The sequence below is a fragment of the Carlito syrichta genome, unplaced genomic scaffold (genome assembly GCF_000164805.1).
Source record: "Carlito syrichta isolate Samal-C Ts95f unplaced genomic scaffold, Tarsius_syrichta-2.0.1 Scaffold309712, whole genome shotgun sequence".
NCBI lineage: Eukaryota > Metazoa > Chordata > Mammalia > Primates > Tarsiidae > Carlito > Carlito syrichta.
The window spans coordinates 353,556-365,009 of NW_007253808.1; the positions used below are offsets into that span (position 1 = coordinate 353,556).

At 52.0% G+C, this 11,454-nt stretch overlaps 1 protein-coding gene across 1 annotated transcript; it reads right to left on the reverse strand.

Annotated features, from left to right (window-relative positions):
• Nucleotides 1-486: 486 nt before the first annotated feature.
• On the reverse strand, nt 487-9,316 carry CUNH2orf40 (chromosome unknown C2orf40 homolog). The gene is made up of 4 exons (XM_021717360.1): nt 9,169-9,316; nt 6,856-6,903; nt 4,220-4,377; nt 487-885 (listed from the first exon to the last, which is right to left on the reverse strand). The coding sequence occupies exons 1-4, from the start codon at nt 9,314-9,316 to the stop codon at nt 724-726; spliced, it is 516 nt and encodes a 171-aa protein (XP_021573035.1). The 3' UTR covers nt 487-723.
• Nucleotides 9,317-11,454: the final 2,138 nt, after the last annotated feature.

An 11,454-nucleotide genomic window follows, 5' to 3' on the forward strand; every position in this document is an offset into this window, starting at 1 on the left:
TGATTAAGTTTTCATGGATTAAGGTTTCTGGTGGGTGGGGGATGCCCCTCCCACATCTCACTTTGTGTATAAAAGACCCGTTGTAATTCCCAATAACACATATCGCTTTTGCACTAGCCCAGAGTCCAGTCTCTTTCTTTCTCTATCTCTTTCTCTCTTCTTCCCCCCCAATCGCCGACGCCATCTCCACCTTTGGGGTACCCTGAACCCAGCTGGAGCAGGTCTCTGGCACCCTCAAACCTCTGTCGAGTGACCGAAATGCTCCAAACTATGTTCCTTAACCCTGAGTCATTTTCAACTAGACTCTCTTGCCGACTTTGTCTTGCATTCAGTGCAGCTGCACATTAACAGACTGAAGACCTCTCGCTCCACCTCATGGTCCTTCTTGGGATGAAAACTGAGAGCTGTCTCTCGAATGCAACTTCACAACAGCAAGGGAACGAGAAATGCCAACGGCATGATTTGCACACAAAGGAATTCTGAGACTTCATTTTTAACAAAATGCTTTATTTCTATTTTTTAAATGAGACGCATCATCAGGTACTTGCATGCAATATCGAAAGGCGTTTATATAACTTGTTTCAACTCTTCCTTTCTGGTCGCAAAAAGTAGGTAGAAAAGATCCGCTGAACTAAGCAAGGCAGAACTCGGGTTGTGTAAGGTATCAGGAGACACATGGCGAGAACCCCTGTGGGCTTCGTGGATGCGGGTGGCAAGTCACCGTTAGTAATCGTCGTAGTTGACACTGGCGCCATGCCGAAAGCTGTGGGGGCTCCGGGGACCGATGGCAGCGTCTTCATCATAGTGACGCTGATAGTAGTCGCCGTAGTACTCGTGTCCATTTCGGTCTCTGTTCAGCCAATAGGCAACATCGTCTTCAAATTTCTGGAAGAAACAGAGAGAAAGGATTTAAGGACACATTCCCATAAGGCCATCTTACCTACAGCGATGACCAACAGCCCTTGCTAAGAATAACGGCTGTTACAGTATTCGTGTGCTCAGAGGTCAACACAAACAGTTGAAAAATACTGCCGACAGAGCTGTTTGTTTTCCCCCAAAGAGGCACACGCCGATAGCTTTGCAGACTTTTGCCAGATATTTGCTAAGAACACCCCAGACTTATCCGTTTTCCTCTGTCTCGGTAAATAACACTGACATGGGCCACAGACAGTGAAAGCCTGGACTGTGCCTCAGGCCACGTGTCACTGTGGCAGACACTGTCTGGCTTCCCATCCCACTCCTGTGCCTGGCCCTCTGTCTTGCACATAGAGGTGTCTTGTCTTGTAAACGCTGGCTGAGTGAGATCAACCACGGCACAGTCACATGACAGCTTCAGGGCAGAGCATCATGATGCTTCTGACGGGGACGCCTTTACATCTGTGTTGGTTCGCCAACACAGGTGCATTCATTCGTTCCACACGCTGGAAAATGGGCACGCATGTCAGGCCTTTGGCTGGGTGCTGGAGGGCTCCGCCCCAAACAAAACCTGCTTTCAAGAAGCCTGCAGTTCCTGAGAGGTGGATGCACAAGGATATAGTTTCAGTTAATAAAAGGGAGGTAGTAGAACTGGAGCTGAGTAAGAAGTGTATCATGATATCCAGATTTTCCACTGTAGCAGCTGGGCTTTGCCAGTAATCTGGGGTTTTTCGTTGGGGTTTTTTTTTTTTTTTTTGAGTCAGAGTCTCGCTCTGTTGCCCAGGCTGGAGTACAGTGGCACGCTCATGGCCACCCCAGCGTCGACCTTCTGGGCCCTGGCAATCCTTCCACCTCAGCCTTCCAAGTAGCAGGAACTACAGATGCACACTACCATGCCGGGCTAATTTTTGATTTATTATAGAGAGGAGGGCTCTCCAATTGACCGGGCTGGTCTCGAACCTGCGGGCTCAGGCAATCCACTTGTCCCAGCCTCCCAAAGTGCTGGGATGACAGGCTGAGCCACCGGGCCCGGCTGTAATCTGATTTTTGAAGGAAAGACTAGTTTTTCTTGGGTGACAGTGAAGGTACAAGATGGATGTAGATTGGGGCGCGCACATGTTGATGCTCGGGACATGGTGAGAGATTGAGTGTGAGATCAGAAAAAGTGGGGAGCCGACACAGATGGCCTGGGAAGTGGTGAGCAGGTTGAGCAGTTTGGGGTGCGGGACCAGTTTTCCTCCGCACGTGGCCAGACACCCCACATCCGAATCACAAATGCTGATTACCAGGTACCCCTCACCCCGTACCTCCCGGGTGTTATTTTCTGGGGGTTGGATCCTAGCAGCCTATTTTATTTTAACAAGACCGCCCATGAGCCCTGCTATCTGACAACATCGTGAGGCTGGAGCCCCAGCCTGGCCTGTGCCTGGGTCTCTGTGGCCCAGTGGCAGTATATTGATGTGAGGAGCAGACAGCTCCCGCCATGACTCGAATTCCCCAGCCTGTCTGCCACCCCTGGAGCTCTACCAGCTTCTGAGCCCGCCTCAGCCCCTGCCCAGGGAAGGAGGACACTGACTCCCTTCCCCCATTTCCACCCTTGCTTCTCTCATGGCACTACTTCCTTTTTGGCCATCATGAAATAATCCTGTTCCTTGGGTTTTCTTAGCTTACAAGCCTACTTAGGTTTTGGCTTAAATATGTATTTTCAGCAAATTTTTGAAATGCTTGATGAATACAGAAATAACGGAGACGCAGATTTTAAAAATCTGTGCATGAGAAGAGAACACAGAAAAAGGGACCATCGCTAGTGACAGGGGGATGCATTTCCCTGGTGTCTTTTGATGTATATTTCATGATGACGATCCTGTTTGGTCGTCATCTCTATCCTGGCTTGGTCACCAGACATCATTTCCCCACGTGACACTCTTCATACTCATCGCAACGATGGTCATCAAAGAAATGCAAATTACTACAGGATGATACAGCATTTTCATCTATCGAATAAGTGAATGTACATGTTTTAATTTCAGCGAGAACATCAGACGCTGCTGAAGATTCTAGAAAACTGGTGCCCTCGCGCGTGACTTACGGGAGTGTGCAATTTGACAGTACGTCAAGGTGCTTAAACATCATTCTGCCTTTGCCTCGGTAAGTTCCCTGGGCAGAATGTGGTTCTCAGTAAGAGACAGACTACACACAGAGTTGCAAATAACGGTGCCGGTGTTTTGGGTTGTCGCGAATGTGAAGTAGCTTCATTCACAAACCCACTTAGAAGCATGCCTGGCACACAATTTGGCTATCAGTGTTGAGCACAGGAAAAAAAAAAGATTATATCTGAGTAGCAAAAAGACACTTAGGGAGCAACTGATATATCCAATGGTTGGGAGCGGAAAGGAAGTTAGGACAGCTCCATGATTTATATGCAGCCATGAAAAGCGACGCAGCCTAAAAGACTTCATATTTTTCACCTGCTGCAGTGTTTGGTATTCGTCTTCCATGGGAATCTCATGCCCACTTAGAAAGACACCTCTAGCAGCCCTGCTGGAGGCGCTGCCGTGAAAAGCCCATCTGCTCCCTGGCTGGTGTGGGTAGCTGCTGGTTCTCTCTGCTAAATCTCTCACAGCGAGCCTGACCTCACCAGTCACTCTGCAGAGGCTCCCGTGGGAAAGACCTAGGCGTTGCCTTGGCCGCTCCTACCTGCACCTGCACCCCAGTTGGGAGTTGGTGAGTATGCCCACATTGCTGAATGGGTCCAGGGAGGCCATCTGGGCACACGAACTGCAACCATCTTTTCCCAAGAGTGCATTGACAAGTTTTCCCTGAAACATTTACAGAGACCTGTCTCTCTTTAAAAGTGACGTGTCATCTTTCCATGGTCCCCATAGATCCTTTGCATCGACGCCGTTTCCAACATTCTTCGAGGTAAAACTGAAAAGGTCTTGGGGGGACTGCGAGTTATTTTAAGAATGTCCAGGAAAAAACCATCTAGCTAACTCAAACGGGTTCAGATTCTTGGTTAATCTGAGTCCCAGACATCTGGGCCCGTGACAGTTCTGGGTTCTGCCGCTCAAACCTGCCCAGGTGGAAAACGCTCGGCCGATGTCCTCATACTGTTGGTGATCTAGCCCCATGCCACGTGGCACTTGACATACAACGGGGCTCCCAATTCAGGAACAAACAGCAGAGCCCCGTTTTCTGCATCCCGTCTCCCTGAGCCAGGCCTCCACCCCGCCAACCACGCCGCGCCTCGCCATGCCACGCTGCCCCACGGGAAGCCAGGCCTCTAGCAGGAGGGAGCACTCACCGCCTCGTCGAAGCCCATGTAGAGGAACTGCTGGTACCACTGCTGTACCTCCGGGCGGGTCCGGTCCCACAGCTGACGCTTCTGGCGACGCAGGCTGCCAAGGAACTCCTTGGCTTTGTTCTCATCCACAGCCACTTTGGCCTCGGTGGGAGCAGGTGCTGACATGAGCCATTCCCCACCCCAAGAAGAGTGGTTATTAATTTTCTTATGAGGGCACCTCACTATTGCACACGCACACGCAGACAGCCCCAGATACAGGAGAGTTCTGACTCTCAGCCCCATCCCCGCAGACATCCGCTTGCGTGCTTCTTGCTAGTCGAGGGCACAGTCTAACCTTCCGCTTCGAGGTTCTCAGGGCAGAAACAACACGCAGCTACTTCCCTGCAGCCTGACTGCCACACCCAGAGCCCGGGGCTCATCCCCCAGGCTTTGCATTCAGGCAGCAGCTGGATAGGCAGTGCCGCACGGTGCATGTGCATCGTGTATGCAGACAGAGGGCTGTGCTCGCTTAAGGGTCTACGTGAGACAGAAGATCTGGAATGATGGGGCCGAGTGGACAGGGGCCAGACCCCACCTAGCAGCGGGGAGCCAAGTTCTCAGCTTGGTCTGCTGGGACACACAGCGCCCCTCCAGCCACCATCTCTGGGCCTCACGATGAGATCCCTGATGGTTCACGTGGGTCCTGAAGGGCGCTGCCCCTTGCTTTGACAGTGCCTGCTCTAACGCCTTTCCATCGAAGTCTCAGCTGTTGGAACGGAATCACTTCTGTAGGCTGTGCTCAGCGGAAACCATTGTGCCACCGGGCTTTTGCCCTGGACCTCGTACACGGGCTTGGTCCCCCTTGTCTATAAAACCAGCCCAACCAGCCCTCTCTCGGTGTTATGAAGAATGTACAAGATGATGGAAGTCAAGTGCTTGATCTGCTCATCAGTCATATGATTAATTCAGCAGGGCTTTTTTTTTTTTGACAAACCTTTCAGGGCCTATGGCACGGTTGTGCATACAGTAGGTGCTCGTGCTCAACGTGTGTTTCTTGGTTTGGACTGAGTCAAGGCTGGGGGATGCACACCTCGGAGCCATGATAAGCTCTGCAGGTTGCTCACCCATGACGGGCAGGCCCTGGGAGAGTGTCACTTGCCCCAGGCATCCATAAGGTCACGCTCTCTCAGTCACGCAGCACAGGGAGGAGCCCCTCCAAGCCGCCTCAGAGACTGGGGAGAGACCAGGGTCTCACGAGGGCTGGACGTGCTGGAAAAGATGCCGGGAGCTCCCCCGGGGACTCCCTGCCCGTGAGAGGGGCCACCTGTGTTCCAGCCACCAGTGGGAGGATCCCCAGGGGGCTTCTGGGAAGTACGGGGAGAAGTGACTGAGGATCCCACTTTGGGGAGCTGACTCCAGACTGCCAGACTCTCCCATGAACTAGGAGAAGAAAGAATCAGTGGCCATGTCTCTGGCCATACCTCCCCGGATGCACCCGATGGGGTCTTTTTTTCTTTTTGAGTTGGAGTCTCACTCTGTCACCTAGGCTGGAGTGCAGTGGCACGCTCACGGCTACTGCAGCCTGGACCTGCTGGGCTCAGGTGATCCTTCCGCCTCACCCTTCCAAGTGCGTGGAACTACAGGCATCTCAGAAGCTCAGCAGGGTCAGGCCTGGTGAGTACGCGTATGGAAAAATAATTAGCTAAATGGTCACGTAGGAAATGTGGTCCTGCTTTTTCATTCCTAGAAGAGCTTAATTTGACAGAGAAAGGTGAAAGTTGGGAGAGGGAAAATGACATTCACAAACCCACACGATTGATCCAACTAATCTGTGGGCCCAGAACCGTGTTCTGTGATTTCCTGGCTGTTGAGTCTCCATGGCGTTTTGCGGCTGTCTGCCACATTTATCTTAGAGTGTTTTTCACAACGGAGGTTAGTCATAAAAAAGTTTTCCTAGCCGGGCTCGGTGGCTCAGCCTGTAATCCCGCCCTTTGGGAGGCTGAGGTGAGTGGATGGCCTGAGCCTGTGGATTTGAGACCCGCCTGGGCAACTTGACGAGACCTCATGTCAACAATAAATTTTTAAAAAATGAGCCGGGCGTGGTAGCGCGCGCCTATAGTTCCAGCTACTTGGAAGGCTGAGGCGGAAGGATCTCCAGAGCCCAGCAGGTTGAGGCTGCGGTGGCCGGGAGCGACCACTGCACTCCAGTCTGGGCGATAGAGTTACTTCAACTCAAAAAAAAAAAGTTTTCCTGTTTCAAGGCTCTGCCCCAGTCAGATATACAGAGTGCCACAACCATGCCACCCCATGCCCATGGCACCAGCTGAGGTCTTATATGCTCTGAATGTTACACTCTACATCTAGACACGTGCTCTAAAGTATTTCACGGTGCTAAAACAAACAGCATTCAGTTAATACTATAGCACCGTGTCTTCTATTTTTTGAGTCTACACTGACAGCCTTCAGAAAAACAACCTCCAAACATTTACTAGCATAAAATACCACGCCCACAGAGTAAGCCCTTCATATCTGCTAACCTTCAAGAAGTAAACACTTTGGATTCTCCGCATCCAAGCCTCCAGTCAGCACATGCCATCTAGCCATTTCATTTCCACCCAGTCAAGAATACATCTCTTATCCATTTGGGGTATATTTACCTTCTCGTTTTTGAAGCATCAGCTTGAGTTTATTTCCACTTATTCCACCTGAAAGAATGAAAATTGAAATCAGTTTCAGTGTCGCACTGTACTCTTTAATGTATCAAATGGAAAAATCAGAGATGGAAAAAATAACTCTCTGCTCTTGCCTTGGCTGGGCAACTTGGTGGTATTACAGTATTTAATGTGTATTGCATTCCCTGTCGTGCAGGAAAAGGAATTCAGGCTGCCCATGGCCAATACTGACGCTCGAGACCATGGCTGATCAAGGGCATTGCGATGTGAACTAGTCCCTCGCAAAAATGACATTGCTCTGTTAGCCTTCATGTCTTTTTCTTTTTAGTTGGAGTCTCACTCTGTCACCTAGGCTGGAGTGCAGTGGCACACTCACGGCTACTGCAGCCTGGACCTGCTGGGCTCAGGTGATCCTTCTGCCTCACCCTTCCAAGTACATGGAACTACAGGCATGTGCCACCATGCCCAGCTCATTTTTCTTGATTTATTGTAGAGATGAGATCTCACCAGGTTGCCTGGGCTGGTCTCGAACCCACAGGCTCAGGCAATCATCTCACCTTGGCCTCCCAAAGTGCTGGCATTACAGGCGTGAGCCACCGCGCCTGGCCTCCTCATGTCTTAGTAAGAAGGCAAGCCATCTGTCCTGTGTGCTCCCTGCCTCCTGGTGTCATCGGTGGAATAACGGCCCCCAAAGTTCATATTCACTAGGAACCTATAACGTGAGCCTACTTGGAAACGGGGTCTTGGCAGATATAATTGGTTAAGGATATCAAGATGACGACCTTATAAGGTGTACCCGTGAAAGGAAGAGAGATCTCAGAATGGGGCACCACAGGAAGACCGAGGTAGGCAAAATGAGAGTCAGGCTGCTACGAGCCCAAACCTGTGTTAGCTCTAAAAAATGCAGCCCAGTTTTATAACTTGCCCTGGTCGCCCTATAAGCAAGCATTCTCTGTCCCATTTGCTGTTCTTTGTATTCAGTTTTTTTAAGTGTTTTTAATCAGCTCAGTCATTTTAATAGAAAATAACATGCCTGGTCCAATAGCATACCCCCTTCATCCAGAAAACTGGTCTGAGGACCTATAGAAGCCTCTGATCCTAACTGCTGCACACAGGAATAGGCTCATCTCATAAGAGTGAGCCCAAAGCCCCTAGGAAAACACCCCTGGCATCAGCATCACAAGTTGTGAGCAGAGCATCTTCGGGGGTAAGCAGCTAGGGTCTGCCCCCAGGAGGAAACAGCATGTAAGGTGATGGCAGCCCCTTTCTCACGTTTCCAGGTAAGGTATTAAAAATTGTGTTTTCCAGTCAGATGCAGTGGTTTCTGTCTGTAATCTCAGCACTTGGGGAGGTGGAAGTGGAAGCATGCCTTAAGGACAAGAGTTCCAGACCAGCAACACCCTGTCTCTACAGAAAAAGAAAGAAAGGAAGGTAGGAAGGAAAGAAGGAAAAGGAAGGAAAGAAAGAGAGAAAGAAAGAAAGAAGGAAGGAAGGAAAGAAAGAAAGAAAGAAAGAAAGAAAGAAAGAAAGAAAGAAAGAAAGAAAGAAAGAAGCCGGGTGTGGTGTTGCAAACCTGTAGTTCTAGCTACTCGGGAGGCTGAGGAGGGAGGATGCTTGAGCCCAGGAATTCAAGGCTACAACGAGCTATGATGGCTCCACTGCACCCCAGTCTGGGCAAAAGACTGTTTGAAAAAGAAAACAAGAGAAGACGAAGAAGAAAAAAGAAAATTATATTTGCATCCGCAAAGACACAGTTTTCTGGAAGTAGAAATCATAGCTTTTGCTAGACTCTCAAAAGGGTCTGTGACCCAAATAAGATTAAGAATCCCTGTGTATCAATAAAGCTGGAATATATTTTTAAAGAATTCCTGCTGAAGGAATTTATGTAGTTGAGGAGAAAAAAATTCGGAGCCAACTGTTCCAAGCTGGCTACCCATAACTGAACTCCACCCGCGGATGCATTTCATCCGCATGCCCGGTGCTTACAAAACTTGAATTTGAACACCTCTGGGCCCAAGTCACTCAGCACACCCATGGTCTGTAAGCAGCCACCTCACCTGTCAGCCCCTTGCAGGCATTGGGCTTGAAGTGCTACCCAGCCATCTTTAGAGTAGTTGTGTGGCCCCTAGAGATTGTCTCCAAGCCACTTCCAGGCCATTATGCCTCTAAAAATAGGGTGGCCTTATACTTAGCCTCCAAGCTGAAACACGCGACAGCCAAAGGAGGTGTCATCATTAATTTACAAGGACAATAGGTATACACCAGGGCTGTCCCTGGAGAGCCAGAAAGTGTGCCCACCTGGCTTAGTAAGTTCTAGCAGGTTCCCCGTCCCATCCCGGAGACCAAGCCTGCAGAAGCCACACGAAAGGACCAGGACAGAGGTGGTGGTCGACCTCATGTCTTCCATAGGAGGGCTGGGAGTCTGCTGGGTGGCGAGCTGAGACATTAGTGCCGTGTGCACCAGCCTGCAGGAGAGCTGAAGCTGGATTCCCAGTTTGTGCTCAGTCTACAGTGATGAGGTTGTTTAAGAAGCCGGTGGTCTTAGGCTGCATTAATAGAGGAGACTGCAAAAAGGAAATAATTTGTCTTGTCTCTGACACGGCTCTGAGCACGCCTCCCCTCTACCATATTGAACAAGGTCAGAGAAAAACTGGAATTGTGGTTGCAGGAAAGTGTCCAGAGCAGACGAGGGCCTGGACATGTGTTAGATGAGGGGAAAAATAAGGCAATTTGAGTGTTTAACCTAAAAAAGTAAACTGTGAAAGGAGCACGGATGGCTCCGAGGGGCTGCTGGGCCATAGATGAGTAGAAGTGAGGGTTCCAGTACCCGGGCAGTTACCCAGAGAAGAGCAACTGGCCCCAGGAGGCTCCAGGTCAAGAGTGGCTGGCGGTGTCTGAGCATAAATAAACAAAGATGAGCCCCCCACCAGGCTGCTGGAGGGAGGACTATCTAATTAGATGAGGGGTGGGGGGTGCTGTTTCCCATCCAACCTTCAGGGCCAACAAAGAAATCTAAGAACGTATTTGCCAAGGCCGACAGATCCGTGCCTGGGCGCTAATATTAGCATCCATTAGTATGTGAACACTTGCCCGTCTCCGACAGCTCGCAGGGCAGCACATGCAGAATTAAGCATGGTCGCGCCATCTGTTTGCCTTCTGCAAAAATGCTTCACAATTCATGGGCGAAGTGTGGCCTGATGTCGGCACAGACAGTAGGCATGTGCGATGAGGCTGCGATTTCTTGCAGCCAATGTGTGTCACGCTACGCCCGGCCCGAGAGCCTGGCCAGCCTCAGCCATACGACGGAAACGCACACACAAGTCCCAAGTGACAAATTATGAATGTTGCCTCCCTGCCAATGACGACACGCTGAACGACACGCTAAGACGTGTACTCGGACGCCCCACTAAGTTTGCTGGACGAAAGCGAGAACAACAGAGTAGCTGGGATGTTTTCCCGTGGTATGGGTTTTTTTCCACCCAACATCGCCAGCGATGGACTCCGGGCTGTGGTAATCAGCCCTCCTGAGCGTGTCAAACCCAGTGACCCTGGCTTATTTGCCCTTGCCAAATTCGGCGTTGGAGACCCCCTTGGAAGAGGCTACATATGCCCATGTAGGGACCAAGAAGGGGGACACGGGCGTTTCCTCATTCAGTGCTGCTGGGTGTCACAGGGAGCCACCTCTGGGGTCCGCCATGAAGATTTTCACTCTGGGTCGTAAGTTCCCCTTCTGGCCGGGGGATGACAGTGGTTCGGCCGACCCGCCCCGGCCTCTTGGGATGAAGAGCAGAGAAATGAAGGGCCTGGAGCCCGCAGGCACTCATCCCACCCACCCGGACGCGGGGGGGTCGCCCAGCAGAGAGGGGGTCCGCCGGGCCGCAGTTGGCATTTGGAGCAGGGAGCCCAGTGCCCAAGGTCCCGCCCCGGGGCCTGCTGCGTGGGGCTGCCGGCCCTCCGCCTGCAGGCTACCCGTGTCGAGGAAGCAAAACACGGAACGGGCAATCCGGGGAGACTCCCGACCGCCCCGGCCCGCGCCCGCTACGCGGCACACATGCGTCCTCCTCCAGCCCCCTTTCCCGGGGCAGAAGACCCAGGCTCCGGACCCCCTCCCCCAGTCCTCAGCCTCACGGAGCCACTCTTGAACCACGAAGGCCCTCGCCGGCCAAAGGCAGCGGGTCAGGGGAAGCAGTTTCAGGCTGCGCAGTCGGAATCTCAAACTGCCTCCTGGGTGTGCGTGTGTGTGAGCCTGGTGCAGAGGACGGACAGGGGGCTTTCAGGGTTTTCGCTCGACCCTCTGAGAGCCCGGGAAGTGGAAAAGATGCATTTCTGGTGCGTGAGGCCCGCGCCCAGCTTTGCACGCTGCAGCCTGACCCAGCGGACAAAGCCAGCAGTGATGCCGAGCAACCGCCCGGGGCGCGGGCATTGCCTCCCCGGGGTCCTGGGCAGCCCCACTCACCTTTGGCCCGAAGCACTTCGTGCCCACCCTTCGGACCCCGGCCCTGTGCCCGCGAGGTTGCCCCGCAGGCTCCAGTCCCTCGCCTTGGCCGGGGTCCTCTCCCTGCCCGCCCAAGCGCGCGCACCCTG

Bases quoted from the DNA above. Each gene is read 5' to 3' on its own strand.
- CUNH2orf40 (XM_021717360.1), bottom strand. From the start codon at position 9,316: ATGTCTCAGCTCGCCACCCAGCAGACTCCCAGCCCTCCTATGGAAGAC. The intron at 6,904-9,168 runs GTGGGCACACTT...TCATTCTTTCAG, and splicing joins GCTAGAACTTACTAAGCCAG to GTGGAATAAGTGGAAATAAA. The intron at 4,378-6,855 runs GTAAATATACCC...GGCTCATGTCAG, and splicing joins GATGCTTCAAAAACGAGAAG to CACCTGCTCCCACCGAGGCC.